Source organism: Dama dama, chromosome 33 (genome assembly GCF_033118175.1).
Source record: "Dama dama isolate Ldn47 chromosome 33, ASM3311817v1, whole genome shotgun sequence".
Classification (NCBI taxonomy): Eukaryota; Metazoa; Chordata; class Mammalia; order Artiodactyla; family Cervidae; genus Dama; species Dama dama.
The window spans coordinates 25,537,561-25,552,495 of NC_083713.1; the positions used below are offsets into that span (position 1 = coordinate 25,537,561).

General features: G+C 35.2%; 1 protein-coding gene across 1 annotated transcript in view; it reads left to right on the forward strand.

The window, feature by feature from the left end:
* The window catches only part of CIR1 (corepressor interacting with RBPJ, CIR1), a 37,192-nt gene that overhangs the window by 2,744 nt on the left and 19,513 nt on the right, over positions 1 to 14,935 (forward strand). The window contains exons 2-7 of the mRNA XM_061135738.1: positions 3,009 to 3,103; positions 7,632 to 7,705; positions 8,297 to 8,307; positions 8,394 to 8,458; positions 9,100 to 9,148; positions 9,947 to 10,064. Coding sequence (XP_060991721.1) covers positions 3,009 to 3,103; positions 7,632 to 7,705; positions 8,297 to 8,307; positions 8,394 to 8,458; positions 9,100 to 9,148; positions 9,947 to 10,064 — 412 coding nt within the window. The remainder of the gene's footprint in view (positions 1 to 3,008; positions 3,104 to 7,631; positions 7,706 to 8,296; positions 8,308 to 8,393; positions 8,459 to 9,099; positions 9,149 to 9,946; positions 10,065 to 14,935) is intronic.

A 14,935-nucleotide genomic window follows, 5' to 3' on the forward strand; every position in this document is an offset into this window, starting at 1 on the left:
TAAATGATGGTGTAGCTCCACAAAGAAATGATACTCTTCAGCACCCTACCCTCCTAGAAAATAAAGCATTTTGTTTACTGATCTGGGAATGATCTCCATGGTATAGAATTTTATTTTATACATTTTCTCTGTTTATGTATGCTGTATTATATATGCATACATATATATATATATATATGCATGCTGTATATGTTCAGTTCAGTCGCTCAGTCATGTCTGACTGTTTGCCACCCCTTGAACTGTAGCACACCAGGCCTCCCTGTTCGTCACCAACTCCCAGAGTTTACCCAAACTCATGTCCACTGAGTCGGTGATGCCATCCAACCATCTCATCCTCTGTCGTCCCCTTCTCCTCCTGCCCTCAATCTTTCCCAGCATCAGGGTCTTTTCAAATGAGTCAGCTCTTCACATCAGGTGGCCAAAGTATTGGAGTTTCAGCTTCAACATCAGTCTTTCCAATGAACACCCAGAACTGATCTCCTTTAGGATAGACTGGGTGGAACTCCTTGCAGTCCAAGAGACTCTCAAGAGTCTTCTCCAACACCACAGTTCAAAAGCATAATTCTTTGGCGCTCAGCTTTCTTTATAGTCCAACTCTCACTTCCATACATGACTACTGGAAAAACCATAGTCTTGACTAGATGGACCTTTGTTGACAAAGTAATGTCTCTGCTTTTTATTTTTTTTATTTTTTTTATTTTTTTTTATTAGTTGGAGGCTAATTACTTCACAACATTTCAGTGGGTTTTGTCATACATTGATATGAATCAGCCATGGATTTACTGTCTCTGCTTTTTAATATGCTGTCTAGGTTGGTGATAACTTTGCTTTTAAGGAGTAAGCGTCTTTTAATTTCATGGCTGCAGTCACCATCTGTGTATATGTTACCATTCATGAAAAGAGGGACCAAAAATGCATGTGTTTGTGTGTGTTTATATTATGTTATGTATATTACGTGTGTATCCATGTCAACATCCTTGGAAGGATATACAAGACAGAAATAATATTAGCTACATGTGAGTATAGTTCATGGGGTTTTCAAGGCAAGAATGCTGAAGTGATTTGCATTCCCTTCTCCAGTGGACCACATTTTGTCAGAACGTGAGTATAGTTATGTCATTTAGAAAATAAAGAACTTCTAAAAACCAAAACTTGGCTATAAAGTATTCTATTATATCAGCCTTCTTCTCTGCCCCCTAAAGTTAATCACTGTCTTGTTCTATTACCTTACATTGAATGTATTCTGTTATCCATTTTAATTGTTACTGTTTTTTCCCAGATGAGGATTTATTGGCGTAAATGTAACCATATAAAAACATAAGCTATGAAAAACACAATCAGGATAAGCCCCCTTCCTGTGCTGCCCAGAGCCAAACACTGTTACTATTTATTTACACAATTCACATCTTTTTTATTATAAAATATCTTAAACATACAGAAAAGTTAGTATGTTTTTCTGTTAGCAGATTCTGAGCATTTTGTAGGCGAGAATATATTTCACTACTTTTTATTTTAATCCATCATAAATATTCATGTATTTCAGCTCTTGAGCAAATGAGACTTGTAAAATAACTTTGTAAATCTAAAACTTTAAATAAATGGTAGTTATTGTTAGAAGTAGTATCTTAATCATTAGGAGGTTGTTATTAATGTATTATTTGATCAGGCAATGACATCTTGCATTTCTCTATTCCAACTGTTTGCATTTTTAGCTATAGTGAAAATGCCAAAGGTGCCTTTTACTGCCTATCCCAAATGTAGACTTTTCTTCTACTGTAACATTACATTGGTAATGTTATATTGGTTATGACATATATATTATGTTAGTTATGAAGACAGTAGAAGTTTTAGGAACTTATACCAAAGAAATTTCCAGGATAGTCTCTTCCGGAAGGATTCTCTTTTCATTTCTGTTTTAGCTTTTATCTCCATATTAATCCTTGTTGTCCACATCTCAGATTGTGGTCCCCATAAAACCTACCTATCTGAGTACTATTAAATACTAATAACTACTCCTGTTTTGTGTCTAAAATTGAATAATGGCAGTCTTGTCCCCAGTCCTTCTCACCACATTTATCTGCCCCATTATAATTATTAATTACTTTATCAATTTAAGTATTAAATATTTATCAATGTAAGTCTTAAATATTTTTCCTTAAGTTTACCTTCTTAAAACAACTTGTTGGGAGAGACAGTTTTGCCTTGCTATTTATGTTGAATGGTTATCAAACACTTTATCCTTTACTTTAAAGAAGGTGGGAAGACACTGATACCTTTTAAACCTGGAGGTAACATGATTAAATATTCTTGCATAAGCTGTGTGGGCTTTTTACCTTCACCACTTTTATGATTCTGAGAATATCACATAGCGACGCACTCAGCCTGTGGTGGTGGTGCCTTTGAGCAACTGCAGGGTATCAGATGCATCTGTTGTTTCATCTGTTTCCTCTCTTGGTGTCACTAAGTCATGTCCAACTCTCGGGCCCCATAGACTGTAGCCTGCCACACTCCTCTGTCCAGGCAAGAATACTAGAGTGGGTTGCCATTTCCTTCTCCAGTTTTCTCTCTTGCTTCTTCCCTTTTTTCTACATCTATCTCATCTCCTTTCCTTTTTTCCTCCTCCTTGTCTTCCATTTTTCCTCTCTTGGGGTATCAGTGACACTCGCTGGCATCCAATGATGTGCCCTGTGTGTTTTCTGCACTAGACGTATTCCATGTAGAGAGATGGTCGTTCTTGTCTCTGAAACATCCAAGGGACCGAGGGCAAGAAGCTGTTGTACCCTGAGTGCTCAGAGTGGTTCTCAATTTTGACATTCTTGCCTGAAAGTTTAGCTGTTTTGAGTGATTATATTTTAGGACTTGTATCAAAGCATAAATTGGAATTTTCAACTCTTCTTTTGTGATTGTGGCTTTCTGACCAAAATAGATACATTGTAAACTATATAGAATAGCATTTTATGTTTTATTATAAAAGAGAACAAACTTAAGTTTTTACTTTACTAATTTAGGTTTGGATGGCAGAACAGAAAATATCATATGATAAGAAGAAACAAGAAGAGTTAATGCAACAGTATCTAAAAGAGCAAGAATCATATGATAATAGGTAAGAAATTCCACTCTGCTGGTATTTTTTAGAGTAATCAGTTGCATGAGAATATCCTTTACTGAATCATATACTAGCCTTTTTTTAACTGAATGCCCCCAATGATAGGATTGTATTCCCTGTGAACTATCTTTACTGTTACATTGATAGATGGGTGCTTTTTCCAACCTTATCCATAATTCACATAAAATATAGATTGATGTGAATATACACTTCATATATAGTTTATAGAGACGTTCCAACTTACTCAAAACTTGGAAGAAAAATAAATGTCTATACTTGAACTACTGAGGCCTCGTACGAAGATATTTCTTCGACATACACTGAAATGAAAAGATGCGCAAGATAGCTTCAAGAGGTAAAGTGAAGTGTCTCTACCTGACCTGCATGTCATTGTTCTTTTAATAGGATAAGAGCTCAAGTTCCTCACTGGCTTACTATGTAAGCCATCCCTACCCCCAGCTATTGTCATTTTATGTTTGTATTTGCAGGTCTGACTCTGAAGCTGATTTCTTTTGGTTAATCAAACAAATAAACAGTGGTGCTTTTGATAGGTCACACCTTCTCTTCCAGTCAGTCCTATATTTGATCAAAACATGGAACCTAAGCAAAGTAATACTAAACTATTACCAAATACTCTCTTCAAAATATAGTGTATTGAGAGCAAAATTGGAGAAATAAAATGTTTTATTCAGTCAAGTACTTTTCTCACTAATTTATTTAATTTGATTGACTTTTATTGAGTACCTACTTCATGCAAGGCAGCAAATGATATTGTAGTAGCCTATAATATAAAAGTGTGATGCATAACTTCTCTCTAGCCTCAAGAAATCTAATAACAGATATGTACATACATATAGTTCAAGGCTGAAAATAATAACTAATTGAAAATACACTGTTACAAAAACTGTGGCAGGCTAGCATAAGACAAAATAATTCCATTTGGGATAGCAAAGTAAGACTGTGAAAGAGGGGAGGGAACAGGGAGCGGCAAGGAGAAAAAGAAAGGGACATTTGACATAGTTCAGACCTGAACTGTGAAGAAGGGTAAGGATTTAGAGCCATGGTTCTCAGCTGAGGGCCGTTGTTGCCCCAGGAGATATGTGGCAATGTTTGGACACATTTTTTGATTGTCATAGCTCAGGGGTTGGGTAATAACAACATCTAGTGGTGGATTCCAGGGATGCTACAAAACAGCCTACAGTATACACAAAGAATGGTCAAATCCAAAATGTCAATAGCACCGCTGTTGAAAAGCTCTGATCTGCATATAGTCAAAGCTTATTAAAGGTGAGCATGGTGGGAAGGTGAAGAGTGTATTAGGAAACAGCAATATAGTTGAGTTAGACCAATAAAGAGATCGTGGGTACATGAAACAGGGCACTCAAACCCGGTGCACTCGGACAACCCAGAGGGATGGGATGGGGAGGGAGGTTGGAGGGGGGTTCTGGACAGGGGGCACGTGTACACTTGTGGCCGATTCATGTCAATGTATGGCAGAAACGACAATATTGAAGGGTACTTAGCCTCCAATTAAAATAATTAAAGAGATCGTGGAGGTAGAAATGTAAGAACCCATGCAAATATCCTGTTTCTCCCTGAATTTCGCCCACTAGTGTTATTATTCATTGATAGTTCTTGCCTACATCAATTGTTACTGTGGTTTTCTAACAGTGATTTTCTGTTTCTCTAAATTCCTCTACACTTTTTAATTTGAATTTCTCTGGAAAGAGGATTTTTCCCTTTCCCTCACTTATTTGTTTAATCATTTATTCCTATCATTATGGACTCAAATATTTACTTAATTGGTTATAATCTAATACTCATATGCTTTTTTGCTCAAGTTTTGACCTTTGCCTGCTCTATCAGCTTGACTCCTATGTCCACTTAACATGCTCCATCCTTTTAAAAAATAAATAAATAAAACTACTTCATGACACTATAAGATCATAAAAAATTTGTTTTTTATTTTTCCATGCTCCAGCATTGGAATCAACCTGTTCCTTTTATTTGAGAAAAATACTTAGAAACTAGGGTCTGGACACTAGATTTGGTCATTGCTTCTAGGTTTGGTTGTTTGAATTTATGAGTATATAGAAGCAAATTTATAAGTGTTTGGAGTGATTTGCTACATTTTTCGTTTTTCCTTGTTGAAAAATGTTGTCTTTAATAGTTCTGTTCCTTAGTATCCTATTTTTTCCTTTCTGTGTTTTTAAATGTCCTAGATATTTCTTAGTGTTTGTGGATATTGATCCCTAAACATGACAATCATATTTATTATTCTGAATGGATAAATAAAAGGATGCCAGAACATCCATACATTTCACTCTACTTAGAGTCAATAGCAAAAAAAAACAAAAATGGAAAAAGGAAAGAACCTGTATAGGTTTTTAGTTGAAGTGAAAACATAAATACTAATATAATAGCTTTTCCTTTTATTTTGTATACCTGTTGAGTTTTGCACAAAATGCAGTTGATCTTCCAGTTTTGATTTTATATTGTTTTTGTTTCAGTGTAAATGCTTTTTTGGAAGGGAATATATAAATCATAAAATTTATTGTTTTTTTAAGTGCACAGTTCAGTGGCATTAATTACATTCATAGTATTGTGTACCATCTCCATTCTATTTCCAAAAATTTTTTTTCATTACCCCAAGTAGAAAAATATTTGTCATTTTGTGTCTGGCATACTTCATTTGGTATAACATATTCAAGATTCATCCATATTGTAGCATGTATCACAGCTTATTTTTTATTATGGCCAAATAATATTCCATTGTTATACATACCACAGTTGCTCTATCCAGTCAACTATACTGGATTGCTTGTATCTTTTGGCTATTTTGAATAATATCATACCAGTATCTGTTCATCCCCCAACTTTCAGTTCCTTTGGGTTTATACCTAGGAGCAGAACTGCTGGATCATCTGGTAGTTCTGTGTTTGACTACTGAAGAACCAGAAAACTGTTTTCCATAGGGCCTGCACCATTTTACATTCCCACCAGAATGCATAAGGGTTGCAATTTATCCACACCCTTGCCAACATTTGTAATTTTCCTTTTTTTTTTTTAATAACCATTCTCATGAGTGCAGCATGGTATCTCATGGTTTTGACTTCATTTCCCTATAACTAGTGATAGTGAGCTTTTCATATGCTTCATGTTAATTTTTTAAATGGTGTTAATATAAGATATAATTTATGAACTTTAAAGTATATGTTGGTTTTTAGTATATTTAAAGTTTTGAGCCATCACCATAACTCATTTCAGAACATTTTCACCACCTGAAGAAGAAATCTTGTGCCCAATAGTGGTCACTTCCCATTCCCACAACCTGGACTCCCAGTTCCTCTCAGACCTAAGCAACCACTGACTTTGTCTCTATAGATTTACCTATTCTGGAAATGTCATATGAATGGAATCATACAATATGTGGCTTTTTGTGACTGGCTTCTTTCATTTAGTACCATGTTTTTGAAGTTCATCCATGTTGTAGCATGTGTCATTGGTTCCTTCCCTTTTACTGCTGAATCATCTCCCACGGTATGGGTGTAGATCCTGTTGTCCTTTTGCCCTCCTCTTCTTTTACAGTTACTTGTAAACTCCAGTGGAAATAAGAGAGGACTTACAATCATGTAGGCTATACTTTGTGATAGCCTTTTCCAAATATAAGAGGAAATTCTGTTTACTCTTCAGGTTTCTTCTTTTTAATCAGTACTTTACATAGATCTTATGAATTAAAAGGTTTAACTTGATTATTCATTCGGTTTGCTGCAGAGCTATTTTTCTAAAAAGCACAGCATATCTCTAAGCAGAACAACATTCTCTAAACACATATCTCTAAACAGAACATATCTCTAAACATCTCTCTAAACAGAACAACAGAACACTGTGTTCTCCAAACAGGGAACATTTGGTGTTGAAAAAGAAGTTATTAAAAAATGATTTTTAAGATGCAGTAGATATTGAGTCCATCATAGTAATTAACTTCTTGTAGATTTTCTTTAAACTATTCTCTCTCCATTGGCCTTGCTAAAGAATTTTATTTATTCTCTTACTGACTTTGACTCCTGTAAGCTTTAATTGGATTTGACTTCCTAAAGAAATCCAGAGAGACTTATTTTTCTAAACTGATTCCTCACAATTAAGAAAAAATGTTGGCACTATTTAACTTAATTCCAAATATGTGTTGGCATATAGGATTTCAAGACAACATTTTAAAGTTTAAGAAAAGCATGTAAGGATAAGCATGGCATTTTTGCCTCATTTCAGTTGGGAGGGCTGGGTTCTTTCAAGTATTGAGAAAGACTCAGAATTTAAAACCAGTTAATAAAGGGGCAGCACTGTTGGAATTTTCACTCATATATTTCAGATGTCATTTAGTCAGAAGAGTAGTTCTGGAATTTTATCTCTAATAAAAACATTTTATCCTAATTCCCTTAGAATTTAGGGGTATAAAGAGACAGTTATTCTGCAGTTTTTTTCCTCCTAGAAAAATATTTGAAAACTTTTCTTTTGTTTTATTTAGATTGCTAATGGGAGATGAACGTGTAAAGAATGGCCTTAATTTCATGTATGAGGCTCCACCAGGGGCTAAGAAAGGTACTTGCTTCATTTCCTTTTTTTTTCAAGTCTTTGATGTGTTTGTCACTAAAGATTGAGAACTGTTATGACAGACATTTTTAGAAGTTGCTCTTCATCTTTTAATATTGATATTATTCTATAAAATCTGTTAAAATACTACAAGCAATATAGTAGAATAAATACTAACAGTAATTCTCTAGTGTAATAATAATTTCATGATGTGTTCTTCGGGGAGGAAAATAAAATCTCAACATCACCAGAAGTATATTTATTCTTTTATAATTTGTGTCTTTAGTCCTTCTAGCCAAGTATATTTGTAAATAGAAGGCATAATATTCACTGTCAATGAAAAATATAGAAGTTTAAAGATCAGAAATTAATCTTTTGTTAAGATTAATTAAATACTGCCTCTTATTCAGTACTGTTTTTTATCCTACAGTGATTTGAATTTTATCTTGTGAAACAAGAAAAAAGTCAAAGCAATACATTCTTACAAGTTAGAATTAAATACCGTGATATCATAGTGTAGTATATAATAGCAGACTTTCATGTTGAAGTTTTTAACTTGACCTACCTTTTTTTCCTCCATATTTTTGATATGCAATCAAGAAAACAAAGAGGTAAAGTACTGCTTTCTATGTTTCGATTTATTTACAATAGATTGAAATTTTATGGAAAAACTAAAAACTTTAATCAATGTTTTCAGAAAGAAGAAACAGAAGGAGAGACTGAATACAAATTTGAATGGCAGAAAGGGGCCCCACGAGAAAAGTAAGAACTGGTTTTCTTTTAAGATAAAATACGTATCATTAATTTTATCTGATGTGTGTGTGTGTTAGTTGCTTAGTCGTGTCTGACTCTTTGCAATCCCATAGACCACAGCCCACCAGGCCCCTCTGTCCATGGGATTCTCCAGGCAAGAACACTGGAGTGGGTTGCCATTTTCTTCTCCAAAAGGAACTATAGAAAGAAAGAAAGTGAAGTCGCTCAGTCGTGTCTGACTGTTTGTGACCCCATGGACTGTAGCCTACCAGGCTCCTCTATCCATGAAGTTTTCCAGGCAAGAATACTGGAGTGGGTTGCCATTTCCTTCTCCAATTTTATCTGATATCCCATCCTATGTTGCTTTTTATTCACCAGAGAAAGCAACTAATGTGAAAAGTTATTTTTAATGATTTGTCTTATGTAGCTAATTTGCTTGATCATAGTCTTTAGCTTTATTTTTGTCATTTTTTTAAAATCACGGATTATCAGACTGATAATAAAGTGGTGTTTGGAAATCCTAATAGATTTTATGCTTGTATTTAGTTACTAAAGTTGTACATTTCATAATTTACTTAGAACTATAAGACTATTTTTAGTTTAATTATTATTATTATTAATATTGTTTGTACATTTTCTCTCCTTAATAGATATGCCAAAGATGACATGAACATCAGAGATCAGCCCTTTGGTATTCAGGCAAGTGACACGTTTATTCTGTAAGGATAATTTTTTCAAAATAAACACTTCTTTATATTGTTGTCCAAAGGTATTTAAGCTGAAAGGGGGCTCTATGGTTTCTGTTTGTATCAGATAGTAGAAGGACTCGGAGAGAAAACATTAAATGTAGCAAAGATACAAATCCAAATATCAAATCATGATAAAAGATAGGATTCAAAATTTTATAGTGAGGGCTATAATGAAAATGGTCTCTGCAGTTTTCAAGGAATTTGGAGAATTTGCTCATGGTCAAAAAATAAAGCTTTTTGAACACTGCCGTACTTACTCGTTCACATATTATTTGTGGGTGCTTTCCTGCTATATTGGCAGAGTTGAGTGGTTGCGACAGAAACCTTTGGCCCATACAGCCTAAAATATTTACTGTCTGACTTTTTACAGGAAAAGTTTGCTAGCCCTTGGTTTAGGAAACTGAAACCTCAAAGATTAACTTTTTTTAAAGTAGAGAATTCCAGATTGAGACAGGACATCATTCTTTTTTGGTGTTTTACCATTTCTTTTTGGATTACATTGTTTTATTGCCACCAGGTAACACTCAAAAAGAAATAGGATTCCGCTGAACTTTTAGACACAATTTATAGTAAAAGATTTTAGTGTTTGAATTACTTTTACCAAATATATGTGTAGAGTCTCTTTCCTTGGAGATCTTTTAAAAACAAGACTGATTTCACTTAAACTCTATAAGGAGTAAGGAGTTGAACAGTGGTTAGGTTCTTAGTATTTTAATAACCAAAATAATTAATGTTTACTGTTTCTCAGGTTCGAAATGTGAGATGCATTAAATGTCACAAATGGGGTCACGTCAACACAGATCGAGAATGTCCTTTGTTTGGTCTTTCTGGAATTAATGCAAGTTCAGTTCCCACTGATGGCTCAGGTAGGCACTGGACATAATTCGTTTGTTCTAGAATTTATATAGAGGACAAACAAAGCTAAAGTAACTTTTTTTTTTTAAGTCTGTCTTGTTATTGGTTTGATTTGGTTTGGTTTGGTTTTATGGGGTTAGGTCACATTTCCAAAATGGTCAATGGAAAACTCTGATTATATGTTTTGAATGTGAAATTCTTTGTATTAGGATTTAATTTTTCTAGCCAAGGGCCCTATGAAATTTATGTTAAAAGTAACAGATATATTAAACATCATTTTTCAGGTTGGTAACCTAACAACAGAAGGTAGAAATGGTTGTTTCTCATATTTATGTCCTCCTGAGTTTTAGGAATAAGCTGAACTAGAAGCCACAATTGCAATTTTTGTTGCAGAGAGAAAATTGAATTTTAAAAGATGTTAAATATGTTAAAATCAATTTTTACTTGAAAGTTATTTACCTTCTTGCCTGTTATTATCTACTTAAGAAAAACTGGTTGAATTTGGTGTAAATCATTTGAGTTCTTTTTATAAGAAGATATTATTTTTTTTTATTTTGTTGATAAGAAGATATTAAAACTGAGAAGTTTTAACTTAAATTTCTCAGTTCCTTGTTAGTATGTTGTTCAAACAGCCACAGTAATCCAACAATAATTCTTAATGAATCATAATAGCAATAATCTGCTTAACCCTGTAACCTTAAGTCATTTCACTTTTTATGAGTTTCAATTCTTCATTTTAAAATAAAGGATGATAGTATAACTCAAGAGATTTTCCACATTTTTTTAAACAGCTGTAGAACCTTTTAAAATTTTTTAAAAATCCTACATGTAATCCAAAGTAAGCCTCTTGATTAGGGTGAAAGAGAAGAGTGAAAAAGTGGGCTTAAAACTCTGTATTAAAAAAACTTAAGATCAAGGCATCTGGTCCCATCACTTCATGGCAAATAGAAGGGGAAAAGGTGAAAGCAGTGACAGATTTCCTCTTCTTGGGTTCTAAAATCACTGCGGGTGGTCACTGAAGCCATGAAATTGAGACAGTTACTTCTTGGCAGGAAAGCTATGACAAACCTAGACAGTTTTAAAAAGCAGAGACATCACTTTGCCAACAAAGGTCCATATAAGTCAAGACTAGGGTCTTTCCAGTAGTCGTGTACAGATGTGAGCTGGAAAGTAAAGAAGGCAGAGTGCTGAAAAATTGATGCCTTCGATCTGTGGTACTGGAGAAGACTCTTGAGAGTCCCTTGGAAAGCAAGGAGACCAAACCAGTCAATCTTAAAGGAAATCAACCCTGAATATTCTTTGGAAGGACTGATGCTGAAGCTCCAATACTTTGGCCACCTGATGTGGACAGCTGACTCATTGGAAAAGACCCTGATGCTGAGAAAGATTGAAGGCAGAAGGAGAAGAGGGCTGCAGAGGATGAGATAAGTTGGATGGCTCACTGATCCAATGGACATGTACTTGGGCAAACTCTGGGAGATGGTGAGGGGCAGGAAAGCCTGGCGTGCTACAGTCCATGGGAATCACAAAGAGTCGGTCATGACCTGGCAACTAAACAACAACAGTCCCAGATGTAGAACATATAAAGGCAGAGCTGCTCTATTGAAGCAAATGCTCTAGGCATGAAGCTCCATCCTCAGCTAATCTCGGCCTCTGATACACCTCTTTGGATTCGGTGAGGCTTCCACTGCCACCTCTGAGCTCAAGGTTCACCCTCAGTCAGCAGATGACCTTCAGGCTCTCTTCTATAACTAGAGATCAGGCTTGCTTCCAGCAGGCCAGATGCAGGCTGTTGGACTCAAGATGCTAGTTCTCGTATTAGGAGTTTAGGAGTTTGATCCACTGTGAAGTTTGACACTGTTTCATTAGTGGTGTTACGAATGTCAGGATGGGTAGAGGAAGTACACACAAAATATTACACGTGAATTTTTTAAAATCCTTATCACTCTTTAAAACATTTTTAAAAACCACATCTTAAGGACCTCCCTGGGTCTAGTAGTTAAGAATCTGCCTGTCTGTGCAGGGGACATGGGTTCTATCCCTGGACCAAAAAGATCCCACATGCCATGGGGCAACTAAGGTCATGTGCCACAACTACTGAAGCCCATACATCCTGGAGCCTGTGCTCTGCATCAAGAAGCCCCAGCACTGCAACTAGAGAGTAGCCCCCACCCCCACAACTGGAGAAAAAAGCCTGAGTACCTTACCAACAACCCAGCACAGCCAAAAAAAACCCACACATTTTAAGTAGAGGGAAAGTTACTCAGTGGTAAGAGAATATGGATACAGACTCTTTGGTGTGACGATCTCTGACAAAAGAACATCCTGCTGATGCCACAGTGCAGGTGCTTTTAAAACCCCACATACTAGCTCCCTCTCCCCCGCCCTCACTCAACTGGTGAAAGAAGGGAAAGAAGTCGTCAAAGAAATAAAGCCCCAAAGAAAAGGAAGGTGGAGTAGGATGAAGAACCCATTAGCACAGATATCTCTGAGCTCTACTTTTGGTAGTCACAGGGATCTGTTGTTATATTTGAAGGGTGTATTTTGTTTTCTGGAAGGGGTTACATCTTTCTCATATTTCCCTTCACTCCATCCTCATGGTGCCCTTCCAGCTGAATGACTTCTGTGTTGGCTATGAAGAGGCAGTATCAGTGCTGTCTTTGTTCTTCAGCCTTGTCTTACTCTGATCTGCTTGGAGAGAATGAGTAGGATGAACACTGGGATACTAGGAGACTAGGGTATAGACTATAGACTGGGATAGCCCTTTATTTGGTAATTGATACACCTACTTTTTCTTGAATCTATTTAGAAAGTCTACTAACAACAACCAAAAGAACTTACACCAAAGATTTAAAAGCATGACACATCCAGTGTTAGAGCAAGTATGATAAAATGAACATTTTAATCCACTATTGATAAAGTGGAGATAAATTGATAAATTTGAAGAGTCATTTGATGTATCAAAAACCTATCAAAAACCTTAAGAACATACATATCATTTTACTGGAAATTCAACATCCAGGAATTTATAGTAAGAAAGTGATAAGGTAGATGCCCAAAGGTTTATAGTAGTGAAAGATTAGAAATAACCCTAAATAAACCTAATCAGAAAAGGGTTGGTAAAATAAACTCACTCATTTATTCAGCAATTAAGTATGGAGTAGTTACTCTGTGTCAGGCATTTTTCTAGGTTCTTGGAATATAGCCCCAAGACAGAAGTTCTTTCATTCTATTGGGAATGACAGAAAATAAACTAATAAGGAAGTACTATGCATTTATAAATTCTGTGATGAGAATTACATTGGATACTGTGGTAAGAACTAATTGGGGAATAACTAGGTGAGGTGGTCAGGAAGGGCCCCCTCTGAGGAAGTGATATTAGGCTGAGACCTAGATGACAGGACAGTGCAACCATGTATTTGATATCTCAGGCAAAAGGAACAACCGTCCACAGAGAAGGAACTATGAATTCAGACTGTGAAGGTGTGGAGGTACGTAGATGCCTGATTTGGAACCCCTGCTCTCTACTTAGTAGCCATGGGACTTCAAGCAAGCTGTTAACTCCTCTGTGCCTCAGTTTGTGGTGTTTGTAAAATAGATATTATACTAGAACCTACCTCATAAAGTTGTTATGAGAACTAAATGAGTTAATACATGTGTAGTGCTTAGAATAGTACCTAGCACATAGTAAGCACTTTATTAGTATATTTTTTAAAAATTAAGTATGGAAAAAAAAATGAATTATGGGACTTCCCTGGTGGTTCAGTGACTCCATGCTTCCACTAAGACTCCATGCTTCCACTGCAGGGGACATGGGTTTGATCCCTGATCAGAGATCCAACATGATGCACGGCATGGCCAAAAAAATATATTAAAAAATAAATTAATTATGGAATTAATTGGAATACCAGTGTAGCCAAAATGGAATACCATATAGCCATTAGATAAGATATATGAATTGAGCTGTTGATCTGTGTTGACACATGAGGATGTACCAGGATATATCAAGTAAAAAAAAGAGGACGCAGTATTTCAAATTTCTTAAATCCTGTCTTACTTTTCTAAGAATACCTCAAAGCACTGAACTCTATGAGAGATTAAGGTAAAAATAGATCAGTAGCTTTCACTATCTATGATACCACATAAGATGAAAGTTACTGATCTATTTCTGATGTACTGTCTGAGTTGAAAACCATCAACTTCAACTATATGTAAGAACAACTGAAGGTTTGGGAAATAGGTCCTTGTTTGTTTAAATTATGTTTTACTAATAATACACGGTCATGAAATTGTCCCATGGGAATAGTCTTGGATATGTCCCAAGGTTTTGTTGTAAAGCATTGTGTAAGAGAACCTAAATAAATAATAAAAGAATATTACATGAATAATTATGGGATATTGTCACACAGGAATACTATACTATGCAACCATTGAAAAATGATAGGAAGATTTCTTAATGAATGGATATTGTTTATAACATTTGGTCAGATAAAGCAGATTATAAAACAAGGTAGCTAGCTACATGGATTCCATTCATTTTTCTCTTTACATCTTTAAGTAGACATATAGAGAGATGCTTTTAAAAAATAAAAATGCCTGGAAGGAGATAGACTAAAATATTAACGGTGGTTACACATTTAAAATTTTTAAATGAATATTAGAGGAATTAAAACTTATACATAGAAATAAATTATTTAAAATGGTATTGTTCACTTAATACCTTTTAAAGTTTGACCTGAATTTAGCAATACCACTTAACTAACATTAATAGAAACTCCTAAAGGGTTTCTCAAAAACAAAATCAAAAATAGTATGCTGTATCAAATAGGAAAGCAAATAATGATGTTATATTCTGAATTTGGATGTAATGAAAAATAAACTG